This window comes from Procambarus clarkii, chromosome 41 (assembly GCF_040958095.1).
Source record: "Procambarus clarkii isolate CNS0578487 chromosome 41, FALCON_Pclarkii_2.0, whole genome shotgun sequence".
Classification (NCBI taxonomy): domain Eukaryota; kingdom Metazoa; phylum Arthropoda; class Malacostraca; order Decapoda; family Cambaridae; genus Procambarus; species Procambarus clarkii.
This window is the reverse complement of record NC_091190.1, coordinates 13,096,180-13,112,234: the sequence shown is the minus strand read 5'-3', so window position 1 is coordinate 13,112,234 and position 16,055 is coordinate 13,096,180. Positions and strand designations below refer to the sequence as shown.

At 36.4% G+C, this 16,055-nt stretch overlaps 1 protein-coding gene across 7 annotated transcripts in view; it reads left to right on the top strand.

Annotated features, from left to right (window-relative positions):
* The window catches only part of Chd1 (chromodomain-helicase-DNA-binding protein 1), a 48,863-nt gene that overhangs the window by 29,988 nt on the left and 2,820 nt on the right, over positions 1-16,055 (top strand). For 4 of the 7 annotated variants that reach the window (XM_069339350.1, XM_069339348.1, XM_045746903.2 and 1 more), the window contains 16 exons: positions 1,117-1,484; positions 2,096-2,211; positions 3,177-3,401; positions 3,975-4,124; positions 4,708-4,849; positions 5,761-5,864; positions 6,006-6,170; positions 6,987-7,106; positions 7,292-7,435; positions 7,766-7,970; positions 9,096-9,309; positions 10,916-11,102; positions 11,271-11,420; positions 12,883-13,143; positions 13,769-13,947; positions 15,590-15,868. In XM_069339350.1, coding sequence (XP_069195451.1) covers positions 1,117-1,484; positions 2,096-2,211; positions 3,177-3,401; positions 3,975-4,124; positions 4,708-4,849; positions 5,761-5,864; positions 6,006-6,170; positions 6,987-7,106; positions 7,292-7,435; positions 7,766-7,970; positions 9,096-9,309; positions 10,916-11,102; positions 11,271-11,420; positions 12,883-13,143; positions 13,769-13,947; positions 15,590-15,868 — 3,009 coding nt within the window. The remainder of the gene's footprint in view (positions 1-1,116; positions 1,485-2,095; positions 2,212-3,176; positions 3,402-3,974; positions 4,125-4,707; positions 4,850-5,760; positions 5,865-6,005; positions 6,171-6,986; positions 7,107-7,291; positions 7,436-7,765; positions 7,971-9,095; positions 9,310-10,915; positions 11,103-11,270; positions 11,421-12,882; positions 13,144-13,768; positions 13,948-15,589; positions 15,869-16,055) is intronic. The other 3 variants (XM_069339349.1, XM_069339352.1, XM_069339351.1) reach the window with 2 other exon arrangements.

Here is a 16,055-nt window from a genome sequence, read left to right as displayed (position 1 = left end):
GAGGAATTTTCAGCATCGTGTGTGTGTGCCTTTCGTAAGCATTTTACCTCTATTTTAACCAAACTGTCTTCCCAAATGGCAGTTTATTAGGCTACTGGTGTTGTATTTCTTGATTGCATTCAATGGTACTGGATTACATGGCCCTTGGCTGAGCAGGCAGTGGGTCTGCAAATCATTCATTGTTTTATGAGGAGGATATTGAGAGTCTGAGTTTTAACGTCTGTGCCAAATATACACCGACCTCCTCTACTTTGGTTGTCAAGTGGCCGGTTTGCCTGACATTGGTTTGTTCAGTTCCCTAGCCTCTGTTAGTACAGGCTCCTAAATGGTTTAGGGTCATGTGTCTGCAGGCTCCAATGGATATTGGAGTGAGTTGGATGCCCTTGGATTAGCTCTACCTTTGGTCTTAACTGAAGTGACAGAGCCTTCATCTTCTACTTTCCGTTACTTCTGAGCTATGTTCCTGAAGGGTTCAAGATTCCAGAGTTTGCATTTACATTGCCTATGTTCTGTCTCTCTTGTCAAGGGAATTTGGAATTGCTAGATAAGAATCCATGGTTTCCCTATTGCCCATGGTTACCCTGGCTTGAAGGGTTTGTTAATTTGAATGGATAGAATTTTCTTACCCAAGGCACATTGCAGTTCAGGCAATTTTCCTGCAGCAACAATTGGTTGCCTTGTTTATGTCGGATTTACTATTTTCATTGAAGCAGTTTTGTTGTGCCTAACCATTCTGTTTTTTGTGCTTTTTTTTATTTTTTTTTTTTTTGTTTTTTTTTTGTTTTAGGTACATTTCTGATCCTGATAGTCTCATCGCCTCGTAGAGTGAGCTAGATTCTGATCCTTACTTCCAGTAGGTGAGGGGTGGGTCTCGGAGGCCTGATGCAATTTCCTAAGGATTGGTTTTAGTAGTATTTAAGATTGTTTCATTACATTCAACTTTTTTTCTTCGAACTGGGGAAGTTGGCTCTGGACAACTGATCTATAACCTGGTATTTCCAATTAATACCATTTGTTAAACAAAATATTTAGGTATTAAGATTTAGGTTTAATATATAGTGTCTAATATTTCCATAAAATTGTAGATAGGTTAATTATTATTTATGATCCATGCAGATTAAAAAATGAAGAGTCGCAGCTATATCAAGCCTTGAAGGAATTCCGCACCAATCATCGTCTGCTTATTACGGGTACCCCTCTTCAGAACTCACTCAAGGAACTATGGGCTCTCCTCCATTTCATCATGCCTGAAAAGTTTGACGATTGGGAATACTTTGAATCACAACACGATGGGGATAATATGAAGAAAGGTTTTCACCGTCTCCATCGTCAGCTTGAGCCTTTCTTACTGCGCAGAGTTAAGAAAGACGTTGAAAAATCCCTGCCATCCAAGGTTGAGCAGATTTTACGTGTGGATATGATGCAGCAACAGAAACAATATTATAAATGGATTCTAACCAAAAATTATGAAATGTTGAAAAAAGGTAAAGTAATTTATTCAGTTTTTCTCTTTTACAAGTATATATATTGCTTGATGAATGACTTTTCAGTATATGACAGGTGAAAAGTTTGGGAAATGTTCTGGGCCTGCTTCTCAGTAGCTTAGACTGTGGTACCATACAGACACCCTTAGGGCTACCAGGCCTCTGGACTTGCACAGGTCTACAGACACCAGGAACAAATTCTTGTGTCCTGTTAGAATTTTAACAAAATGTGTGTAAGGTAATAAAGTATAATGAAGGTACAGTATTCAGGTGTTGCATTTATAAGAATTTGTGAATATTTTAGCGTGCCTCATGGGTTACATTTGTTTGTTATTTATTTAAACAAATATTTGGGGTATCTGAAACATAGTTGAGATTTGTATACATCATATAAATAAATGTAGCATGCTACTTAATAACAGTATGCCGAATGCAGATTGTGTCATTTTAATTCTCACAGTAAATTGTTAAATATTGTTATGTGATGTGTCAACTTAGTTTTTATTTATGCTCTGGTTGCTTGCACTTTGTGTGTGTATATTTTGCTTTATAGTTGAGAACATTTTCAAATAGTATCGACAATAATTGGAATTCTCATTTGTTTGTGACAGGCAATAGGGGACCGACGTCAAGTTTTGTTAATATTGTGATGGAACTGAAGAAGTGCTGTAATCACTGTTTTTTGACTAAAACCACAGAGGAATTCAACAGTTCAGACATATTACAGGTGAGTTTTGAATTATTTTGTATTAATGTATTGTTGAAATTTGATTTGTATATATATTGCAACCTATCTTCTAAGACAGTACATTGCCAGAAGTGACAAAGTATTGACTGTTGTACAAATAAATTACTGAATTGGTAAAAAACAAAAACAAAGGCAAGACCCCCTAACTTAATAGGCTGTAACTATAACCCAGGTTTATTATAGTACATGTACTGGATTAGGTCTAGATTGTGATAGAATAGGCCTAAGTTGTGTTAATTTAGAATGGTGTTTTAATATTTTGCTTGTGTTTGTTTTGAATCTCAATTGACATTAGTTAAATGATAAGGGGGAAATAGAATTATTTATGAATAATTTAACTCTTTTTAAAGTAGAATGTTAGTGGAAATATAAGATGAGGATTATATCATAAACCCAGACCCCAAAAATACAAATTATAATGAACTAGTCCACTTAAGTTATAATAAGGTGGAAAGTTTGTGATTTTTTAAGGTTGAAATTATCAGAGTGAGAAAATGCCCCATCTATAGCTCTTCTATGGTAGTCTGTAAATCATTGTTATTGGATAAAGGAAAGGGAACTACTACTTCTACTCACATTAGTAGTTCATTAACTTGTTTATCCAATTAATTAGGTTATTTCAAGTGCATCTTCTAAAGGACTCAATATTTGAAGGTGGTTAAAATGTCTTTTTGATGATTTTTTGTAAGTGAATGAAGTGTCAGATATACAGTTCTACTACTTATTTCCAAAATTTATATTGCCCTTATAGCCATAAATTCAAAATTGTGATATAAAGAGCTAGAAAGTGAGTGAGTGCACTGCAAATCTCTTTAAAATAACATACATATTTTTCTGAAGATGTTAATAATAATACCTATTCAAGTTTCTGTACTGCTCTGTTCTTTAAAGAGCACAGTTATACATGAGTCTCATTTTATTTATAATTTCATCACTCTTTTCAGCAATTATTAAGAGGTAGTGGCAAATTGATGCTGCTAGACAAACTTCTGGTACGACTTCGAGAGACCGGCCACCGAGTTCTTATTTTCTCCCAGATGGTGCGCATGCTGGATATATTGGCCCAGTACCTACAGTACCGCCGCTTTCCTTTCCAAAGGTTGGATGGCTCTATTAAGGGTGAAGTACGAAGGCAAGCTCTTGACCACTTCAATGCCGAAGGCTCGAATGTGAGTTTAGTAACTTCAGTTTATTTTTAGCTGGATCTTTATCAGACAAATAATATACCCTTTTCTTAATATAAACAAAATTTGCTTTAGTAAAGCTCCTCTAAATTATGACCTTATAGATTTTGACTCTTAAACTTACCTTCCTCTTATTATATACCATTCTTCTTGTCCCCTATCATCACTCCCAAGCTTCAGTAGAGTATTTTGCACTTCTTTGAAGAATTTACTCCAGGAACCATTTTTCTGGAGGTGTAACTTGATACTCGTGGGAATCAAATATACTTCCAAGTCTGATTTTGACTTTAAGCCCATCCGCTACCACTCACACATAGAAGTTTACCTTCTCTCTCTCTCTTCTCTTTAACCCTTGCCAATAATGACACTCAAAATTTGTGTTATGAGATTTAAGCAGACTCATATTATTTTAATGCAAGTTTATTTGGTGATGTAATAGGGCACCAGGTCACAATTAGGTAAGTGCAGTATATCAGACTTTGCTATGGCGGTGAAAAGTTTGGAAACCACTGTCATAAGAAGGAACCAGACTTCATTGAAGTGTTTTAAACTTTACAGGACTTCTGCTTCTTGCTGTCTACTCGAGCTGGTGGTCTGGGCATCAATCTTGCTACCGCTGACACTGTAATTATCTTCGACTCGGACTGGAACCCACAGAATGACCTTCAAGCTCAAGCCAGAGCTCATCGCATTGGCCAAAAAAATCAAGTAAGATTCATTTCTTTATATAGCATATTAACTTTCCTACAATTTACATAGTGCTAATTGTAGAGGGTTTTGGATATCTATAGCATGTATTCACCGAGACTTAGGTAAAGTGGTTGAGTTAACTGTTATTTATCCTGAAATTTAGCTCCGATGTGAATTTAGACACTTAGCTTCTTGACTTTATATGTAATTTCTGGTAAAAAATTCCCTAGTCCTGCATCTTCACCTTAAGCTATCCGATGCAACACTATTCTTGGGGGGATGTTATGTTGCTCTGGTGGTAGTCTATGCAGTTGTCTAGCCAGAGCATATTTTAGAGTCCTCTTGGTTACCAGTGATGCAAAGGGAGGATCTGGAATTCATTTTTGAGTTTTATGAATGATACCTATAATAATCCTAGAAATCTTTGAAATGTTCTATGTGGTGCTAGTGCCAGAATGTCATCCTGGTCATTTGTCAGAGTGCATTTCATAAAACTGGCATTGACATGTGCTGTGGTAATTGACAGTGACACCATCAGTTATCTGCAGGTGATTCATTCAACATCTAGTTTAAATGAAAATAATTCGGCTGTTAATTTCAGGTGAATATATACCGTCTAGTCACAAAGAACAGTATTGAAGAGAACATCATAGAACGAGCCAAGCAGAAGATGGTTTTGGATCATCTCGTCATTCAGTCCATGGACACTTCCGGCCGTACTGTCTTTAACAAAAAGTTGACAAGTAAGTATATTCCTCAGCCTGCTAAATAAGAATTTTAGGGGTATGTTTCAAATTATTGTTTATGTGATAACAAATAATAGATTAATTAGACCTGTAGCTTATAGTAATGTATTACTTTAAGCTACCTATAATTAACTATAATGATATTACTTTATCTCATTTCATTTTCACAATGTGACACACATTCAAATTGTATGCTTTTACTAGTCACAAGCAAATGAACTTAAACCAACCTTCCTAACCTAGAGAGGCCGATGCTTTAGTTCTGAAAACATATTTCTCTAGTGCTTTTATTTTCAGCATTCAATACGTTCACTTGTAGCCTGAGTGTACAAATACAGATATATATATACATGTGAGGACAGATTGTTTTATCAATATCTCTAAAATCTTGTTCACTTGGGAGAGATTACCTTATTTGAGGTGCTAGCCTCATTTAGTCTCGATTTTCAAAAGAATTAAAATATTACAATATTTTGAAGGTTAGTACTTGTATGTACCACCCCTGTTTGTATCCTGATGTATGCCTCACCGGGGATAGCTTTCACCACTACCTGTCTATGAACAGACCATGTCTAGTTATGAGGAGAAGTGACCACAAGAAGTGTCACTCTATATTTTTCAATGAACTGATTCATCTATCTAGTGTTCCTGCTTGGACTCTCATGGTAGCCAAATGCAAAATTTTAATTGAACACAACTGCACTTTACTGCCCATTCCTACATCTTTTGAGTGTATTGTATAATATTAAAAAAAAAAAAGTTTGTATATCCATGAGCAGCTTTAGTCAGATTAGTATGCTTCCTGTATTATGTATTTAATAATACAGAAATTTTAATCTAATAATCAGTTTAATTATGCAAAGCAAAATAACAAGTTCCTTAACAATGATCATCTGTAATTTTTGCAGGTTCAAATTCAACCCCATTTAATCGTGAGGAGTTAAATGCAATCCTTAAGTTTGGTGCTGAGGAGCTCTTTAAAGATGATGAAGATAATGAAGAGGAACCTGTGGTATGTATTTACCTTTTTTGTTGATTTATTAAGTATTAAAAATGTACAATGCATATATATTTATCAACATATTGTTGTGACTATGTACAAATAATTATTTGTTGTATTATCTATTCATTGTGATGAGATTTTTCCCAACAGTGTGATATAGATGAAATCCTGAAAAGAGCTGAAACTAGGGAAGATGCACCATCTATGGTTGGGGAAGAACTGCTCTCCGCTTTTAAGGTGGCCTCATTCACTCTAGATGAAGATGAAGAAGTATCTAAGATGGATTCTATAGCAGATGAAAATACCAAAGACTGGGTATGGACTACTATTTCTTACTTTATTACCTATTACTGTATTGACAAAAAAATTATTTTGAAAATAGGTCCTGTAAATAAGATATGGATCGCGGCTCCATTCCCTGCGGCAGGACGGAGGTGTTTGGGTAATGTTACTTTTCGCTTGATGCCTATTTTGCTCTAGCAATAAATAGGTACCTGGGAGACATATGGTTGTTGTGGGTTGCATCCTGGGGATAGTCAGCAGTTAACCTAGTAGATTGGATAAAGAATATTGGTTGGCGGGGTCATTACATAAGTGGTCAATTAGAAAGGTTGGATCGAAGAGTTAAAAAGCACAATCCTGCAGGCACAAATAGGTTCTTATTATTGTTTGTGGTGTGAGGTGTCTTACTTGTGGGTCTAATGTATATAAATCCTCAGATAGTAACAAAGAGAGGTGAATAACATTGTGACTGGTACTGCAATACCGGGCCGATCCGCGGCAAAGGTGGAGCAAGCTCCTAGCACTTCGCCGTGTTGTGACTGAGTTATTGCAGTTGTGACTTTTAATAAGACAAGCTCATGCAAGACAATGAATTGTAGTTGCTGTATTCTTTGTTTGGTGTTGCTGCTTTAAGATGTTTAATTTGTTTAAATAACTATTTTCAATACTGTACTTGATTGGCTACTTGTAATCCAGCTTGGTTTAATCTAATGATTTACATGAATTTTTGGTATATTATTTGCACCATTTCTTAACTCAAACTTTATTGCAGCCTTGTAATATAGCAGATAGTAAACCAGCTCCAGGAATTAGTAAATATGATTAACATAATACTATATATTTCTGCAGGATGAAATTATCCCGGAAGATTTCAGAACAAAAGTAGAAGAGGAAGAGCGTCAAAAGGAGATGGCAGATTTATATCTACCGCCAAGGAAACGAAAAACTGTGAATCAAGCGGGGCAGAAGGTATGCGTTTATAAATTTATATTATGCATTGCTGAATTGTAATTTTAAAATCATGGTTTTTAATATTTATGACATTTATGGCTTCAAATATCGTGTTTCCTTATAAAAAATAACCGCTTTATTTATTTTCATCTAATAATTTTTTTATTGCATTCATTGTATAAAAGTCAACATATGTCCTTTAGGAAGATGAAAAATATCCACGTTCCAAGAAAAAGAAGGAAGAAACAGAGTCCAGCAACGATGATACTGATGATGATCGACCCAAGAAACGGGGTCGTCCTCGCATGCACCATAAGGAAACTATCAAAGGCTTTACTGATGTGGAGGTATGGAATTTATTGAATATACACAATTTTAATAATTTTATTTATGGTTGAAGACATCTTGAGAAAATTTTGTGTGTATATGAACGTGTGTATAAGTATGCTTCAGGTGTGTAGTTAGTAGTTACGAGTCGATATTGAGATGTAATACAAGTGCCATGAGCTTTGAGGAGCTTATGAGGTGCTGTTCAGAAAAAGGAATATCATTGCAGTCAACAGTCCATTTTTCCTCCGTCATTTTTCATTGTTGATAACCATATCTATAGTATCCGTCTCTTGATTTTATAAAACATTAAGATTACATAAATATTCTAAATTGTATTATGATTGCAGGTCCGAAGATTTTTCAAGAGTTTTAAGAAGTTCAGCAACCCCTTGCGCCGCCTAGATACCATTGCTCACGATGCTGACCTCAGAGAAAAGCCTATGAATGACTTGCGTAAATTGGGTGAAACTATTGTTGAACGTTGTGAGGAATCCATGAAGGAACATGAGAGCCAGAAAGAAAATGAAAAGACCCCTGACGTGAACGGGGAAGGTAAGATTTAAAATTTAGATTCGTGTGAGAAGTGTGTTGATTTGTTAGATAATTTATAAGTACAGTATGTTGCTTGTTCTCCAAGCCTTAAACTTCATGGTAAGAACTTGTATAGACGTTGGTGGGTAGAGCTGAAGGCCTCTTGATCATTGCAGGACTTAAATTCTGTATATTAACCCATTCATGCCCTAAAATTATTGTATAATTGTTTGGCAAGGTCAGGTTTGACTGAGCTGCTGCTAAGGGTTCACTGGTTGAAGATTTTTGGCTTTCTGATCTTAGCAAATACAAATTTATTTTGGTTTGCCTTCTTTTTTCATTTGCATCTTTTATGATCAGCTCTTTAGTGTGCCTGAAGTACTGATATAAACTTCCTATTACTCGACTATCATTGAAGGACGCACAATTAATTAATTTGTTAATAAAATTAAGGTCACTGAATTTGGTTGTCTGTTGTGTTGCTTCCTCCTCATCATCATCCTTTCCTTTCTCCACCTCATCATTAATGTACTGGAGAAACTTAACCTCACTCAATATACCATAACTGGGGCCATTAGCCTCTCTTTTTTTTCTAACCAGTCAACAATATCCTGCCTTTCTAAATTCTTATTAACTAGTTAGAAAATATCATGAATCATTTAAAGCTTAAGTTTTCTTCCTCCCCATTTAGTGGAACTGGTAAGATTCTCTTTAACAAATTCTACAAAATGGATTCAATTACCTCATTTCAAATGTTAACCAACCTATATATGGCTTCCTTGATTAAATATTTCAAAATTTGCAAGGTTTTCTGGTGCCTTGGTATCTTCCTCAAGAGGAAAACCACCAAAACTTGATTCGGCATTACCTTGGTGTAGAACCTGTGTATGCATTTGTGCACATCATTGTTGACAATGTCTGTATTAACTTTACTAGTACCCTGGCACAGTTGTGTCTTGTATATGGATTATATATTTAACCTTCAAATTTCATTCATGGACGTTTAAATTTCCATAAGCTTATGCTTTTTAACAGATTGAAGGTAATTTCTGATATTTAAGTTATAATCCATAGTTCTGAAACATTGTAAAGTTTCCAGAGTATTTTCCAACATTTTAATTATAGCACTTTTGCGCATTTTTTCAGGTCAACCTAAACAACGACGGGATAGAGGACCATCTTTTAAGTTGTCTGGAGTTGCTATTAATGCCAAAACAACTCTCACAACTTTGGAGGAATTAGCTCCACTTGACAATGTTGTTCCTCATGCTCCCGTGGAGAGAGCTTCATGGACATTACAAATCAAGAGAGTGAAAGATGCTCATTGGGATGTTCCTTGGGGCATAGCTGATGACTCAAGGTAAGCTTACTCAGTTTCAGATTTAATCAGTATTTTCCTATGATTAAGCTTATCCTTAATTGATAAAGTAATTTGCTTCCTCTTCACAAAATCCATAGACATTTTAGCCAGATATCTGCCAGTCATATATGCAGTACACAAAATATTTGAAGCAAAAAATATTTTTGTTTTCTTTTCTGGAGGGGCTGAACAGTTAGCTCAGTGAGGTAGCTGCACACACAAGTCACATCAGGCTTAGGAGTGTTTAATGGCCTACTTGAGATCAGAGCTAGAACCTGGTCTCCTCACTGAGGTGCAAGGAGCAGAGGATTGTTATGATCACACTCGCCAAAAAATGTCCAGAATGTAATCAATGCAAATCAGACAACTGCAAGGTTCACAGAAAGAACGGGAATGAAGCAGAAATGACTGCTAATGATCCTTCCAGTAGTTAGGTTGAACCCTCCCTATCTGCAGCTAGCCACCACCAGATAGCACCAACACTTGGATTCTATGAGTAGCTCGACTTCTGGATTCTTTGGATTCTGTATAATTCGAGTGTGACATATACAGGCCTATCCCACTACCACAAAATAAATGTGAACCACAAAATAAATTCTATCCCACTTCCACAAAATAAACCATCAGTGATGTGTCTTTTTGGTGGCTCTGTGAGAGACTCGGTCACCCCAAGGTGGACCTTTTCACCTTGACATGGGGTCAGGGGCATCCCTCTTCTTTTTCTCTGGTCCCTGATTGTGAGGCTCTCGTGGTAGATACCTTTTGACTGGACTAGTCGAGGTGGGGGGTTGTTTACCTGTTTCCTCTGGTTTAGCTGTTTGTCTAGGTGTTGTCTAAATTGGAGTCTTACATAGGCAGGGTGATCATTCTGGCAGCTTGGTGGCTGGCTCAGCATTGATTTCTGGCTCTTTGTGCCCTGTCTGAACCCCAAGGGTTTTTTCCTACTTGTCATGGGCTGATATTAGGGCTCAAGGGCTCAAACGATCAAAGGTCAAACGATCCTAGTGGCTTCTTATCTGCTCATTGTTTCTGATCCCTTTTAGGCTTGTGTTGCCTTGGGTTGGGTTTCTCGTCCATAGTTCTCTTCTTTATGAATGTAAGCTTCACTCTCTTCCCTGGTAAGTTCCAGTTTTTCCTTCTACTTTGAGGTTAGTTAGCTACGGGATGCCACCATTCAAACCCTCCAGAAAACCGGTGTTGAATATAATTTAACCCACTCTGGGTGAGTTTCAGTGGCCCAATGTATTATATACAATGTGGTTTAGTGCACGAGGCGGTATTGCCACGGTATCAGTGAAGTCTCGGCTTGATTCGGGACGAGAGAGACATTCTAAAAACACAAAATTTAATCGGTTTCCTAAATAAACTTTGGTGCATTTGTATTAAAACACCATTACATGTGTTTTTATCATGTTTCTATTAAAATAAATAAATACAAAAATTATGAAACGATAAAACTCAAATAAACCTTTTTTTGAGTTTCTGGATTTTCAGTTATCTGATAATTAGTCCTAATAATCAAACTCTATGTAAGTAAAATATTGGCTGAAATGAAAATTTTGAGTGCTCAAAATCCTAACAGTATGATGAATTTTTACACTTACAGATTGCTTTGTGGCATCTATGAGTTTGGAATGGGTTCATGGGCGCTGATTAAGGCTGATCCAGCTCTTAACTTGGGAGACAAAATACTCCTACCTGGTGACCATAAACCACAGGGAAAACATTTAGAAAGCAGAGCACAATATCTTCTTAAACTCATCAAGAAACACATGGGTCTAATACCTGTTAAGGTAAGTGTTCAATGTCTTAAATATGAAGTAAATTACCTGTTTCCAAGCTTTGTGAATTTCCCTGTAATCTCTTTATATAAGATCAATTTTTTTTTAAATACTTTTGCAAAGGGTTTAGCTTAAAAAAACTTAAACTACTATCATTTAAATCTAATATTTTTTCAACAGCCAAATATTCGCAAACCAATAAAACCACGAAAGATTATTAAAGAACCAAAGGGAATTTCGAAAGCCATAATAGAAAATGATGATAGTTCTGACGATGGGCTGACAAACTCCTCTCATGGAACTAGCTCAAACCAGAAGAAGACATCTAAGGTAAATAATGAGTCTTTCTGGGGGGAGCCCCTTCAGCTCCTCGGAGCTAACCGGACTGATAAGAATGTATTAGACCCTGGCATCAGTCAATGCGCATGGAGTTCTAGGCATACTGGGGATCACGAGCCAGAACCTGACCCACCTTCAGAGAGGCACGAGGAGCAATGGCCTATGGAAACCCCCGTGTGGTTGGAAGCATTCTATGTGCCATCTATCGGGTCAGGCACCCAGAAAGGTAAACGCCCCAAAACAAACCCCTATTCTAGTTAAAATATTGCTACTGAAAGCCGAACTAGTGGACAGAACTCCCCAAATGAAAATGAGCGAACAAGCATGACGGTGAGCGATCACCTCAGGTTCTGGCTCGTGGTCCCCAGTAGGCCTTGAACTCCAAGTGCATTGACTGATGCCAGGGTCTTATCAGCCCGGTTAGCTCCAGGGAGCCTCTAGGTCTCGTCTAGAAAATGGTGTTTCATTACATTCAGTGCTGGTTTTTTCTTTGTTCCTAAAACCAAAATTGCTTCTATAAGGTGCATTAATGCATGCTGTTAATTCTAGTGTTTACTTATAGTTATGATGTGCCACAAATTGTTTACTTCATGATTCTCTTCAAACACCAGTTATTACTAAACTATTTGTTAGTTGCAAAACCAGTTGTTACTAATCTATTTGTAAGTTTTCTGAGCTATTGAATGCTTCTCATCATCTTCTCAAATTTACTTTTTTTTGTTATAAAAAATTCAAAATTTGCCATAGATAAGATTAAAAAATTGTCAGGTAGGATGACATCCAAGCTCTGGCACAACAGGGATTTTTTGTAAGCATCCCTGTAGTGTTATATAAGGTGCTATGTTGATTAATTGTTGAATTAATGTTACACATAAATATAATGCCCACTAGGTCCACTCTTCCAAGCCTCATTCTTAAAAATATTTTGTATTAACCTCCGGTAGCCATTTGTCTGGTAATTCTTGCAGCCAGTCTATATCCTGCAGTAGTGTTGTACAATCCTCTTCATTTCTTATCCCTCATCATTTTTCATCATCAAATATTATCATGTTCAATCTTGCCTCCTCCATGAGGTCATTAATAGTGGTTTAAGTACCGAACTTTGCATAATTCCTCTTGCATCTTCCCCTCTGCCCTAACATTTTCCTCTCACCACATTCCTTTGTTTCCTGTTTGATGAGTTACTTTGAAGTAGAGAAGCCTCACTTGATCACTTGTGGTGGCAAGTGAGGAATCTACAGCACTTCCAAGTCTTTAGGAAGGACATCTTGGACTGTATTTTCAGGGGCTAATGTATTGTATATATGTACATTTGATTAAATCTTGATATAAGGCAGTAGTTTTTGTAATTTTTTAAACTACATAATTACTTTCATACTTCACAAACTCAAATATACAATTATGTTGCAAATCCTATTACAAATATATCTTATATCTTGTTTATCTTTATTAGGAAACAAAAGAACACAAGGATTCCAAGCCAAAATCTAAAGATTCAAAAGAGGAGAAAGAAGATGGAGATAAAGCTAAAGTTAAAGAAGAAACAGACAGCAAAGATGCAGAAAAAGCAAAGAAAAAGAAAGAGAAGAAAGAGAAGAAGGAGAAAAAGGAGAAAGAGAAGAAAGCTGGACCTGTGCACATAACAGCAAATGGAGAACCTGTTCCTTTAGATGAAACAAAGGAGTTGGACAAAACTCACCCTCTGTGGGATGAGGTATGTTGAGTGTTTAGTTACCAAACTAGACAATCATAACTTTTTCAAATTCAAATTAAACTCAGGGTTTTATGAAGTCCAATGAGAGGAGTTGGGAGTCGTATGGAGGCATCTTCCACTAGAAAATCTTTGCTCTGGGGACTGCAAACTGTAATTGAATGGAAATTTGAGGTTCTTACATTATCATTGGAAGTTTATCTCTAACCAATTTAGACATCTACTAAATTTTTCTGGATAATACTTTCCTTACACACCATAATTCAGTTTGTATTAATATTTTAAGAATAGGTTATACTTTTTCTTGAATGTATTTGGGCTTGATACAGTTCAGTTTAAGGAAAACATAGAGGAAAGAATTTTTATATAATATTCTCTTGCCTTGTATAGAGGAACACTAAGTTGAGAGTAGGCTTTATTAACAGTGGTATTTTGCCTATAAGGGCTTTATATACTGAGCAAAAGGTAAATAATTAAAGAGATAAACGTAAAATTCTAAAAAGTATTATGAATTTTAAAATATTTGTAATAATACAATGAAAATAGTTCTTAGTCTCAATATGAGAATACACTAGCTACTATGAATCATTCAGGCATCATAGTTCTAAAAAAAGTTAATATTTTTCAGTGCAAAGAGAAGATGAGACCCATGAAGAAAGCTTTGAAAACTCTTGACAATCCCAATGAGAGTTTAAACCAAGAAGAACAAATTCAACACACAAGACGCTGTTTAGTGCAAATTGGAGACCATATCGAACGTTGCCTTGAATCTTTGAAGGATCCAGACTCTGTGCGTGAGTGGAAAAGGTACGGTTTCTCTAGTTTTGTATGAGTGGGAAAAGGTCTTTCTCTCTCCCTCAGCATTCATACCAGCGGCACATTATTTGTGGTTGGTCTATACAAAGTATTATTTAAAATACTGCATGTTAATTTAAATATAATAAAATATGACATAAGGTCTTCTAGTAAAGCCATCATTATTGAGAAACAAGGATGAGAGTAGGCTTTAAGTAAACTGTATAAATATTATTTTGTTTGTAAGGACTTTATCAATTTTAATAGAGATACAGAGGAATTATGCTTATAAAGAAAATTGGATTGTATTAATTTGGCAAAAGCTATAAAAGTGCCTTTTTTCTGGATTTGTTTGGAGGTGTACTCAACTAGTTGTGTTTGCGGGGGTCGAGCTTTGGCTCTTTGGTACCACCTCTCAATCATCAATAAACTGGTGTACAGATTCCTGAGCCTATTGGGCTCTATCATATTTACATTTTAAACTGTGTATGGAGTCTGCCTACACCACATCACCTTCCTAGGGCATTCCATTTGTTAACTACCCTGACACTGACAAAATTCTTTCTAATGTGTCTGTGACTCACTTGAGTACCAAGTTTCCACTTATGTCTATTTTCTCATGTTCCACGTATGCTAAATAGTTTGTCTTTATCCACCCTATCAATTCCTCCGAGAATTTTGTTGGTGGTGATCATGTCTCCCCCCTAACTTCTGTCTTCGAAGGAATTTTCTGAATCTTTCTAACTTTGATTTATGTTTAGCCAGGTTGGTGACATCTTGCCACTCTTGAGGTCTTTTACCCTTCACAGTAATTTGGTGTTTTCTGTTGCTTAGATACTCCCTTATTCACTAGAGCACATTACCTGTTATTCCTGGTCATAGAATTCTATTAATTAAACCTGTGAGGCACAATTTACCATCCATGAACCCATGCTGGTGGTGTCTTATAAAGCTTCTCTCCAGAGCATACTAGCATTGTACCTCCTTCCAATTACATCAGATTATTATAATATTAAAATTATGCTAACTTTCTAGTTACTTCCTTGCCTTAGATCTTGTATTTGAAGAAATAAAATGTTCATTCATATCAAAACAAGATTTGTTGTTTTGTAGCTTTTCATCAAGTGGACAGTAATGACTTAAGGTGATGTGGTGATGATCATTTGGATGTAGACAACTAGTGAGGAATTATGATAAAGAGCTTTAGGGGAGCCGGTCGGCCGAGCGGACAGCACGCTGGATTTGTGATCCTGTGGTCCTGGGTTCGATCCCAGGCGCCGGCGAGAAACAATGGGCAGAGTTTCTTTCACCCTATGCCCCTGTTACCTAGCAGTAAAATAGGTACCTGGGTGTTAGTCAGCTGTCACGGGTTGCTTCCTGGGGGTGGAGGCCTGGTCGAGGACCGGGCCGCGGGGACACTAAAAAAAAAAGCCCCGAAATCATCTCAAGATAACCTCAAGATAACAAGCTTGTGTAAATTAAATAAGCATTGCATTCTCCTGTAAGCCACACTTCCACTTTTTATTTTTTTACAGAGAAAATATGAAAAGATTATATTCACACAAATAGTTACTTATGTACTTTATATAAGAGGGAGAGAGAGGAATGGATGGATAGATGTTGCATAGAATTTCAATATTGTTTTACCTTTCAGTCTGTTGTGGCAGTTTGTCTCCAAGTTTACGGAATATGATGCAAGAAAACTTCATAAACTGTACAAAAAAAATAGAAAGATACAAGAAGATAAGAAAGAAGGAGAGAAGGATAAAGATGATAAGGATAAAAAAGACGAAAAGAAAGAAAAGAAGGATAAGGACCACGAAAAGAAGAAAGATAAGGAGAGCAGAGACAAGCACCATTCCCAGAAGAGAAAACCGGAAGAAAGTGGCAACCACAGCCCATCTAAGAAGCCTTATAACGGGTGGGCACAGAGGTTGGTTGTGCATGCTCATGTCTTAGGCCATCAAGTGGCATGATTTAGGTTATATTTAATTCAGTTTGCATTATACAGTTCAATACTTCAAAATTCTGAAACATCTCTTTATTAGAGTTTTAATTATCATTGATCATATCCTTTCCTAACTCGACCTATATTTAGTAGAACATTACCAAAACGAAAA